General features: G+C 36.1%; 2 protein-coding genes across 4 annotated transcripts in view; one reads left to right on the top strand and one right to left on the bottom strand.

The window, feature by feature from the left end:
- Positions 1-12,138, bottom strand: part of LOC109404436 (protein PALS1) — a 462,049-nt gene that overhangs the window by 234,225 nt on the left and 215,686 nt on the right. The gene's annotated exons all lie outside the window — the stretch shown is intronic.
- Positions 1-12,138, top strand: part of LOC109406884 (mitogen-activated protein kinase kinase kinase 11-like) — a 93,296-nt gene that overhangs the window by 57,666 nt on the left and 23,492 nt on the right. For all 3 annotated transcript variants that reach the window (XM_029863226.2, XM_062858418.1, XM_062858417.1), the window contains one exon: positions 8,511-8,970. In XM_029863226.2, the coding sequence (XP_029719086.2) occupies positions 8,511-8,970 (460 nt within the window). The remainder of the gene's footprint in view (positions 1-8,510; positions 8,971-12,138) is intronic.

Consider the following 12,138-nt stretch of genomic DNA (forward strand, 5'->3'; position numbering starts at 1 on the left):
CCCATTGATGTTTTAGATCAGCACATACAAAGAGTAACTAAATTTGACAGTTTATTTCCGTCATCATCGAAACAGAGTCAGAAACAAAGAATGTTGCACAATATCGATGGATTAGATTGTTTAGTATCTACATAAGTGACCCGATTTTGTCAGCCCCTTTTCTAAACACATGTTTTGCTCTCTGCAAAAAGTTGAACAGTTTTTCTAACTTTTTATCCCTGTATGTTCTGCATCTCAGTTATAGGTAGATGATGAACAATAATAAATTAATTATAATTTGACTGTAAGATAATGAGAGCAAAAAGTTTGTCGCAAAATGGGGCTGACAAAATCGGGTCCTTACTGTATTTATTTTTTATGCAGTCCTGAAGTAGTTTCGTGAATGTCATTCAGTTTTAGATTATTTTAGTTTTTATCAAATAAAAAAAATATATGTTCGATTACAATTTGATTGTAAGCTTGTGTTTATTTTAGTTTCTCTTTTGAAGTTATGATTTATTGCAACTTTTCGGCCACGCAAAGATAGAGATCCTGTACGAAGCAATATCAATAAATATTATTTTTCCAATTCCAATAAAGGAGCCCCCGTTTCAAAAGCGACTTGTTATTTTATTTATTTCATTATTCCATAAAGCCTTTGTTCTCGTTGGTTTGACCAGTTGTAGCGTTCCTTTGGTTGCGTTCTAGATGTTTGGTGAATGATGCTTCGTTCCATTATGAATTCCGTAGGCGTTTTATTAGTAAGTAAGATTGGCTTTATTTCAACATTATTAATGCATGCTCCTGTAGCGTTACTGATGGCCTGTTCATGATAAAATATTTTTGATCGTGTTTTGTGTTTTACTAACCTTCTATCAACTGAATAACAACTAAGCCGAATTAAAAATAACATTTACATACTTGATGACATCTTCCTATGGAACGAAAAAATGAATTTTAGAACTATTTGACATATTTGAAATGTAAAAGGTAAGTTTTCACATACACTGAAATACTTTTCAAAAAGCTGTTCTACAAGAAGTTAGAGCGATTCCAGTATAATGGATAATTATCTAATCGCCAGTTTTAAACTTTTATATTCTCTGTATTCTATGATACGAATGAAATAAAATTTTGAACATTCATGACCAGTGCTGAAAATGCCATTTTGCCATATCTAAATTCAACCACCTACAGCTCATTTCAGAAGCTGAATCTGAGAATATGGTATATGAAAAACTTGTGCGGCTAGACCAGTTCTGCAAGAAAGTCACGGAAAACCCGCTCTTTTTCGAACATTTAAGAGCCAGTTCGCGAGAACCGCGACCCCCTTTCCAAAGGAAGTGGAATCGATGTGCTCCGATTGAGCTGAAATTTTCAGGGTATGGTTTTCCATATAAAAGATGATATCTGGCCGATTTTCAGATTTTTCCGTTAGGGGGAAAAGGGGGAAAATAGCACTCAAAGATTTCATGTCTAAAAATAGGTAAAATCACTAAAATCGCAATAACTTCCGCAAAAGTTAACGGATTCAGCTGAAATTTTTCATGGATACTCTACTCCTATGGCACTTCCATTTAAGCCAAGCGTTGGATATTCTTTGATATTTAATTTGAAGAAATAAATTATTTTCATAATTTTTTTGGCGATTTTCAGGGCGCCTGTTTTCGTACCAACAGAACTAGGATGAAAAACTGAGTACTACGTTTTGAAGGACTACCCAAGAGCTTTCATTTGATATGTGACCCAGATGCGCCAACTTAAAAACTTTCGAAAAAAAAATTTTTTTCTCGGGGTATGCATTTTACCCCATATTTTTAAGTGTCTAAAAAGAAGTATTGTTATCGCAAATTATGACAACGTTATTTAACTTTCAAGGGGTTTTATTCAATAATAATTCAACAGAAAAATGATGACTTAGAATTGCAATTATTGGATTTTTTTCATTTGGGGAAAGTAGGGTAAAACGGACATACTCAACCTCCTTTCGAAATAACGTTGCTATGATGTTCACTGATTGGACTTGATCATCTTTTATATGGAAAACCATACCCTGAAAATTTCAGCTCAATCGGAGCGCATCGATACAAGAAGGGGTTGCGGCTCTCGCGAACTGGCTCTTAAGGTAAATGTCACGGATTACCTTCGAAAAATGCAAAAGATATTCATGGTGGATTTAACCATTTTTTCCTCAATTTTTAATTATCCATCGATTATTTAAACAATTAAAAGAAAACGGGAATAACTAATGTTAATATTTCATGACGGTCTTCACAGCATACGGGGCAGATGGACACCATGAGACATTAACGAATTTTGTACATTATTTACACCTATAAAGTTATTTCATTACAATGCAACTACTAATGATGAATAATACGCCGAAGTATTTCTGTTTTGTTGAGTTAATTTAAATTCAGGCTGTTTTGGATAATGGTGTGTTTTGTCGGCTTGTACAGTTATACATAGAATTACTATTTTTCGCTATTGTCGTTTTTTGACCAATTTCTTTCACCCTAAGTACCTTTGTTTTAACCGAAAATATATTGAAAACGAAGAATGTGGTCGTTTTGTGATTTTGGTAATATTTTTCTCTTGTTGTTTCTCTCACAAATATGAGTGTCCATTCGGCCCCAGTAAGAGAAGATATTTTCAAAATAGATTTTGATATAAAAAAGAAGAAAATATAAACATGTTAGGCATAACAATAAAGCAAAACTAATTGCATATGTTCTAGAAATATTAGTTTTCAATCTACTTGCAATTACTCACTAAATCTTATTTAAGATAGTGCGAAAATTATAATTTTCATGCACAAAAAACAGAGGGCGCAACTTTTTCGAGACAAATCAAGTATAATTTTAATCTCGATTGTATCTTTCCTGAAGCTACGTTTTAGATAAGTGGACAATATTCTCCATTCATTGAAAGTGGAAGAGAGTTCGCATATTTGAAAATATTGAGGGTGTCCGCCTACCCCTATAACATGGAACAAGTAAAAAAAATCATTTTACAAATATAATAAAGAAGGTATTAATGTCTTTGTGGAAGAATTTGAATCTCGAAAAATAAGCAGGGCTAGAAAAAATGTGGATATTTACTAAATTTACTAAATAACTGATTTGAAATTCTGGCATCATTGTTTTAGTGATGAATAAAGTTTATACAAAGTTAAAAATGGTTTTAGATCACAGATTTAGCAGAAATTCATGCCAGAGTTCATAGTGAAACTGCAAGAAGAATTTATAGCCGAAATGTTTAAAAATGTTGTACCTAGTGAAATCGGTAGTGTTGCTTTTGCAATATCGAAAGACAATTTCTGGATCCCTGCTGCAATTTCTGGAAAAGTTGCTCTTAAATCGCCATAAAGAATGAACACTTAGCAAAAAATTGTTTCATCTCGACTGCTAGGGGAGGCTCACAAAACTCTTAAATCAAAAAGGAAATTCTGATAGAAAATGCTGAAGAAATATAGGAGAGTATCTATGGTAAGCCCTAGACTGAATTTCTGACTTAAGTTCCGATAGAATAAAAAAAAAATCGGATTGAAACTCTTGAAAATAATCTGCTAGATTTCCTTAAAAAATGTTTCAACGATTTTGGTGTTCTCCGATTTGAGTAGGTCGTAAGCAAAACCAGACTCAAGAATTCCAAAAAAAAACTTCTAAATTAAAAAAAAATCCTTAGATTCTTCCAACAACTCTTCAAAATTCTTCAGAACGTTTTTAAAAACTTTAGACTCTGGAAATGCCTAATTTAAAGGAAATGCGTGAAAATAAACTTTGAAAAGTGGTAAAGATGTTCCAAAACTAAATTACTGTGCAAGTGACTACTTTCCATTTTCTTAAGTATCAAGATCATTTTTTATGAAATAACAATATCATATCTCTATGATGGATAAATTCTTTTCGGATTCAGGAACTCTCTTGGGTATCGAAACGGAAACTTGTTATCAAATTGATAACCAAGAGAGAGGTAACCGAATAGTACGAGAATACCCATAGGAAACCCAGAAACAGTTTTGGAGGATTCTCGAACCCCTTGGGTGAACCTTACAGTTGATTCGAAAGAATTTTAGAGATTACATAGATGTTCTAAATGTATCCAAGAAAAAAAAAACTTCTAAAGGGATTAGTGAAGGGTTCTTTGGAGAAATCTCAAAAGAAAAAAAAAGTTAAGATTCCTTTTGGGAAATGATTTTGTTGCTTTTTTCTGGCTATACCTAATCGGAAATAGACGAACTTAAAGAATTAAAGTACATTTAAGGGCAAACGTCTTGAAATCCCGCTTCAATAGTGCATTAGAACTTAAGACGCACAAATCTCAAGAAGCAAGCTTCAAGCAACTGTGCATTTTATTATTCTGTTCTTGCTCACTTATAATAAGTTTATAATGAGAAGATCAGGTGCACTGGTTTGGTTCATGAAGAGATTTGTGTGCTCGAAATCGAGAGTAAGAGCCAAAGTCGGCCATTGTGCCATTTTGGGATCCTAACAAGTTTCTCAATAATTGACAAATTGAGAGATACATTTATGAAAAAAATACCACTTGTTTTGGTGGGATTCGGAGTCGTGGGTTCAAGTTTTTACGTCTATTTCTATTGGAATTTTTTTATAGAAATATCAAAGAATCTCTTATGAATCTCCGAAAGAACTTCAGTTGGATTTTTGTAGAAACTAACTCCTGTAGGGATTCCTAGTGAAGCCCATTCTATTTTTTTAAATGTTAAACATTTGTATGAAAAATTCTACAAAATAAAAAAAAAATGCTGAGAAATTTCTGAAAAAACAAACTCAAACCCCAGTAGAATATCTACAGGAATGTTAGGAATATGCTTGAAGGAATCTCAGAAAGAACTCATCGAAAAATCGAGAATACCCAAAGGAATCTTATAAAAATCTCTTACAGGAATCAAAGAGAGAATTACTGGAGGAATGTGTAAAGGTGCTCATGGCGACATTTTCGGTAGAACACCTGAAAGGATTCCAGTAGATTTCTCCTAGAGAAATTCTAGAAGAAACATGTGGGTTATTTTTGAAAAGAACCAAGTTGGAGGAATTTTCAACGTATTGCAAGAAATGGCCAACAACACTGGAATGCTTGAATATCAAGGAGATTTTTACTATCCTTAAAAGTCTGTATCTGGGCACTCCTTTTGTTTGTTCTGCAATTGTTTCGTACCATAATCGGTATTTATACTGAAAAATAAGACATCAGGTGTCACCGAGCCTTACATCATGCGTTAAATATGCAAGGACAAAACATTTTGTCGACATACTATGCAAGGCTGGTTCTTTGAAATCGATTTTTGTTCTACTTTTAATCAAAATTGCTCTCTTAATACATCTTATTAACATTAACAAACGCTCGGAGTGAGCTTAAATCTTCACTAAAGCCTGTATCCGCAATAATCGGGACACAGAAATACGGCTGTAGACCTGTAATGAATATGTAAAATTTACCAAATAATTGACTAAGAACTCTTTGGTGTATGTTTATTGTTTGTACCAAATTTCATAAAAAACGATGCATTACTTTTAACTGTGGATGAGAATCAAACAGACGTGGTTTTAAGCATTTTGTACAATCATGACCAATTTTCATTCGCATAATAGATGGTTCTTTTACGCTACAGTCCAAAGTTCTGTGATGATAATTATGAAATTTCGTCAGCATTTATGATACTTATAGAGACACTTTCTTGTAAAATTTCATCAACTTTGATCAATTGGTTTGAAAGCTACTGGTGTTGATAGGGCTGAGTGTTAGTAAAAATTTTTCGTGTTTTCCATTTGCGATGTTTGCCTATTCATAACTTTTGAATTTCTCTTCCAATTTTCATGAAATTTTCACAGATGATAGTTGATTGTGTGTTTATTCTGCCTGCAAAATTTTATGATTATTGGTATAGCACTTTCAATAGTACAACCGAACCAATAAAGGGTGCTGACTAATTGCTGTCTGAGGGGCTAAAATCACGTTCAGTCCCAATAGAGGTTTCGACTATAAAATAGTTGATAGTCCATCGTTTTTTTTTTTTTGAAATTTGGCTATGCAACAAATGTCGATTGACTGGTTAATGTTAAAAATTCCAGCCATTTTCATTGCAAAATTCAAAAGTTACAGCACTGACAAGCAAAACTAGGGGCTGTACAAAATTCAATGGCGCACATTCTACTTTTTCATTGCTACCACAAAAACTACTGCACCGATTAACATGAAATTTTGTAGGTAAAATAAACACATCTTGTAATGTTATTATGTCAAATTTAAGCAATTTTAATGCATCTATTGCAGAGTTACAGCTGTATCTCTGTGTCCCGATTATTAAGAATACAGGCTTTATAATTCGCTTACATATTATTTCTCAAAGGTTCGTTGTAACTTTTCAACGGAGATTGTCACATAACTTACTTCAATTAGATCTCAATACTGTGCACAGACGAGCGGAAGACATTAAATACAATCACATTTTCATTCATGCCAAATGATGTAAAATGTGTGCACAAAAACGCAGAATACTAGAACTTTACTTAATTCTGAACTTCAAAACTTTTTAAATCTTGATTTTCAGCTATCATTTAAAAAAATGTTGTACTAAAAACTTTTTTTTTCTCCATTTCAAATAACTCTCTTGAAGAATAACGAACTCCAATGTTTCTTCATTCATTTTTCACATTTCGGCATAGGGTATCGGGATGCTTCGTTGGCATAGTCCCCTCGTTCGGCCTATCTTAACGTTATCCAAAAACTCAAACAAACACGCCGAACTGGATATCGGAAAAGCTTTGCGCCAAACACCTGTAACATTTCGTTTCAATTTTAGCACTTTGGAGTATTAAAATTGTATGAAAATGTCACTTTGTTTAGCTTTTGTAGACGCCATGATTCTTCGGCTTAGTGGGTAGTCTATACACATGATCATAAATGGCATGATTCTGGAATATTTCGAATTGCCTTTTCAATAACTGAACATTTGTTGCGACGGTCAAAGATGCTATTTTGAATTTGTATATTTGTTTTTAACGAATAATAACTATTTTACAAATTACACGTGGGCCGAATATTGAGGACATTTTTTTCACTATGTACCCAAATCTTGGCCCATCAGTAAAGTGACGTCAAAAACACCGATAAAGTGACGCCAACGACATTGCTTGCGTAAGAACCAGAAAGAACGAACAGAAAGATAGATTTTGTGTGCGGTGACTGTAAAAATATAACACAATAATCGGGTTGCATTGTTTTCCTTACTAAAAAAAGAACTTTAGTTTAAGTGATTTATTTATAGTTTTTTGAAAATTTGGCTCCGAAAATGTAATTTGAAAGTATGATTGGTGAACAAACAGAGATAATACCTCAGCAGAAATATTGAAAAAATGAGATAATAAGTGGTTCTAGTGCATGAAAAGCAATAGGCCAACGTTGTATCCACTAATAGGCCAATTTATGTACCATAGACCAACGTTGCATACCATCACATCGAATCTTTTCAACTTAGTTAGGTAAATTCTTGAATATTTACGTAAGTTTACTTCCAGTTGGTCAAACATGCATTGCCTAGAGTGCGTAATAGGGTCAACATATTATTTCTAGTGCTATTAATTCATGAGTTATGGTCAAAATTGTCAAGGCGGTTTGCAAATTAGGCCAAGGAATGATCCATATACCCTATTACCCAGTATGTGTTTAGTATTGTTTGCTTTGTTTTACAGAAGTTTAGCTTTTCGACCTTTTGTCATAGATTTATTAGTGTCACCATCAAATTCAACGTGACGTATAATCACAGACATTCACACAACCATTTATCTTTACAACATGAGATTGAGGAAGATTTCCATTTGAATAGCTAGGAGGAAAGCAACATAAGCACAACGGGGAAGATTCATCACTTTCAACACCCTTCCCTGCTAGCAGCGTTCTGTCAAAGGCATTCCCTCAGATAAAGACCCAACGGGAATCACACGGAATATGTAGGCATTCCTTGTGTCGTCGCATTGTGTGATCAAGGCAATTTATCAAACAGAAGTACCTACCTGTCCAACAGTGAGAGCATCGTTAATTATACTTACTGGAATGAATGAACATGGCCATCGGTAACTGCTAAGATATGGACGACATCTATCCAATGAGACCTAATATCTATCTAATGAATCTAATTAACACAATCACAGCATGTTAACTTTCCAATTAGTCAAACTTAGTTTCTTGGTCCATAAATCTTAACACTTTCTCTTCCTTGCTTGTCTATACTAGAGAACGTAGAGTTCAAATGTAGCGCTTTTTAACAAGTTCTTTGCTAGTAGTTGACGGTAACAATATCGCTCCACTTTAGTGGCATCACGCTTTCTTGTCTGCTTGTAACTTTGCTATCAATTAATTTGCGACAAAAATGTGAACCATAAGATGGTGTGGTGCCACATCAACATCTTGAATAACATTTTCATTTATTACTTACTCATACTAACATTCAAACAGTAAAAAAATCGTTCTAGTAACTTTCGTAATTTGTGGTCACGTATCCGATTTAGATTACGACACTGACGAGTGGTACCCATCTAATCTAAATATCGCCGGTGACAGCACGTCTCTGAGTACGCCGCTTTGCACTAGCCTGACCAGATTCAATGGACTTCCCAGCACCATTCCAATGCCAACGCTTTATGCTTCCGAGGGACAGCGAAAACCAAAGTTATCGATCATAGAACTAGTGTTGTACAATATTGCTTCGATGCTGGCGGGTGTCGCCTCCGGCTATGATGTTCGAATATCGAACGTCACGCCCCTGCATCCACGGTTACACCCGCCATCGGTGCTAAATGACGCTTACCAGCCCCAGCCTAGTCCGTACCATAATCTACGTCAGCTGCAGCAACCGCAATTGTCGTTGCCGCCGAATCTAGATAGCAATGTTGACCAAGAGTTCACCGAAGTAAATAACGAGAGGATGTATGCTCACAATACTTACCACGGACCAGTGAAGCATAGCAGGTGAGTTAAGTGAATTGGCCTTCACAGGGTACCGTAAACCGGGGGTAAATTGATCAGTGAGACGAAGTATGTCTATTGAGAATTGAGTTATGCTTTTTAAGTGCTGTAACACTGTGGCAGCGTTGTGGAAATCCCATTATACTTGTTTGGTAACGGTAAGTAAAGACTTTGAGCAAATTGTTTTTAGTTAAAAAAAATAGGTAAAATAGGCCTTGGGCCGTTTTTTTTGAACTTTACTTTTGCACAATTAAAAACTCAAACTTGAAATAGCTTGGGTGCTACCGTCTGAATTTGTTCCCATGAAAAGGTTCTGGTTCATATCCATTAAGTCTGCGAAGTTTACACCGTGTCCAATAAGTTCTCATACAAATTACAAATTACAGAAAATTAAATTTTATTTCACATCTATAATTCATATTTTCCAAATGAATGCATGTATTGAATTGCTACATAATACTGATCAAATTAAGCAAACGGTTTAGAATCACGTCTATTTCTACTTGATTTTATAAACCTTGCAACATACTACCATGTACTGAAATCCACTTGCTCCGGCACGCTAGGAAAATGTTCGAAAAGTTTTCCATTCTAAGGTAGCTAAATTAAGTCTCAAAGGTTTCACTTTGTGTTTCTATCCCTAGTACTATATCACATGGATAGACAAGAGCTATATAAAACTATTTTAGTGATGATATGGCAAGAAATTGGCAAGTAAGGTCAACTTAGGCTTGATTCTTTGAAAATGCCCTTTATATCACAGTTACACATCATAAAACATAAACTTATGACAAAATTGGTCATAATAGAGATACAAGCATGTTTTTGGAGTGATAATGATGTAAGTCAACAAGATAGGATGCAGTCATGCTTCTTTAACACAACAAATCTCATTAAAACAGGTAAATGGACATTTTTGTTTAATTTACGTTTTATTTTGTACAAATTAAAACGGCTTCGTACTTCACCAATATATAATGCCATAATTTTTCTTTTCTGTTCATAGTTGCTTCTAGCAATGGTGAGAACAGGAACCTAATGTTTCAACTTAAAACCATTGCTCGTTAAAATGAGACATAATATCAGTGAAATGGCGTGCGTGCCAGCTGAAATAGACTTACGACACATAAGCGATCAGCAGAGAAGGATAAAGGAGAGTTAATTCCAAATCATATGCTGTATTTGGTCAGTTTATTTTTGTTTTTATTTTTGTGTATTTTAACTAGTTGCTAATTCTACACTCAGATTGGTCAGTGTTAGTTGGCCTTTCAATAAATAAATTGACTTTGAAAATTCTAATTACCTATCTGAAATGAATTCAATTTGATTTTGTATGAGAATTTATTGGACACGGTGTATATGAAAAAAAAAATCAATCGAATGTATTTTTTATATAGAATGAAAAAAAAAATGCTGATCAGATACCCAAGAGGTGGGTCCTCAGGTTATGTGGAGATCGACCCACTAAAAACTCAGTATCTCTCTTCCTTACCTTCGCGGTACGTCCGCTAGGAAAGATTTCGATTAGGGAGGGGGCGTATATGAGTACTTTCTATTGGTAAACGTTTCACCAGCTACCGCTTTAAGTTACCTCTGTCCCCTGAATGGTTGGGTCCTGACTAGTACTGTAGGTAGACTACTCGTTGAACTCAAGCTCCCGGATACGAATAGGGGGTTTACTTAACTTGCTGTTGGTAGGTCCGCCATTTTCTCTGTAGTTGAAGTACGATTCGGGAGACCGGAGAAGTATGTCCCAGTTCCCCGGAATCCCACTTGTCCGTCCCCGTACACATCCTTTCAACAATGTTGTTCGGAGTGATATCTCTACCGCATATTTCTTGGATACTCAGCCTTTGCTCCACGAAGCGTGGGTCTGGGTATTCAAGGAGCACATGTTCCGCGGTCTCGTCGCAGTTCGCGCACTCCGGACATTCACTTGAGCCTAAATGTCCGAATCTGTGCAAATACCACCTAAAGCAGACATGATCAAATGTATGCAGAATCGTCATTGCAGTAATGCAGTATGATATCTTCAACCTACAAGGGTTTGTCCTAGTAGCTCTTCCTTCGCTAAATATTTGGTGTTATTGTCGCTGAGACTATTTCGAACCGTAAGGTGGTCGCTATAATGTAGGCATTATCTACCCTCTAGTTCCCTCACAGGGTAGGACAACATTTAGAAACGTCGATGATCGACTTCGCTCAATTCCAGCTCAGCATTAGCCAGATCGACATGTCCAATGACCTTACCGCACTGATTCGCCTCCAGTCCTTGAGGTTATCCGCTATTACCACTGGCCGTCACCCTCTCATCACGGCCGTCATAAAGGCCTGCATCTGTGTGAACTGCACGATTGACCATCGCTTAGGCACATAGCAGCTACAAGAGAAAGCCCCGTTAACTTTAGCGACCACAAAGTCCTCTAACGATGTTGTCACCAACTTTTGGTCTGGGTATTACCCCATTGTCCACATCGCCACCATTTTGGACCCATCCGCAGCCCAGTTGCTGTTACTGGCTGCTTCTTGTTATAGATCCGTTATGATGGCGATATCCGCCTCCCACTCAGCGAATGCCTGACACAGAAATTGCTGCTTCGCGTCACAGTGGTTCAAGTTCAGCTGCCTTGTCTGCTGACAGGCTCTCTTGAAGGCCAGGCACCTTGGACCTCCTGTCGGGTGCTTGCTGCACTTTTTTTTAAGACAAATAGGGTCTTCTTCTTCTTCTTCTTGGCGTAACGTCCTCACTGGGACAAAGCCTGCTTCTCAGCTTAGTGTTCTATGAGCACTTCCACAGTTATTAACTGAGAGCTTCCTCTGCCAATGACCATTTTGCATGTGTATATCGTGTGGCAGGCACGAAGATACTCTATGCCCAAGGCAGTCAAGGAAATTTCCTTTACGAAAAGATCCTGGACCGACCGGGAATCGAACCCGTCATCCTCAGCATGGTCATGCTGAATACCCGTGCGTTTACCGCCTCGGCTATATGGGCCTCAATAGGGTGTGTGTGCCATCAGTAATCTCACGCTCCCATATTCATCTTATTCGAAAACAAGCGATTACGGCACCGATTGATTCCGTTCTTTTTTTTTTTGCATGCGTGCCCACTTTTAACAAAAAAATCAAAAATATGAAACAAAACAAACAACGCTTCATTCCTTTGTTTTT

Source organism: Aedes albopictus, chromosome 3, assembly GCF_035046485.1.
Source record: "Aedes albopictus strain Foshan chromosome 3, AalbF5, whole genome shotgun sequence".
Lineage (NCBI taxonomy): Eukaryota > Metazoa > Arthropoda > Insecta > Diptera > Culicidae > Aedes > Aedes albopictus.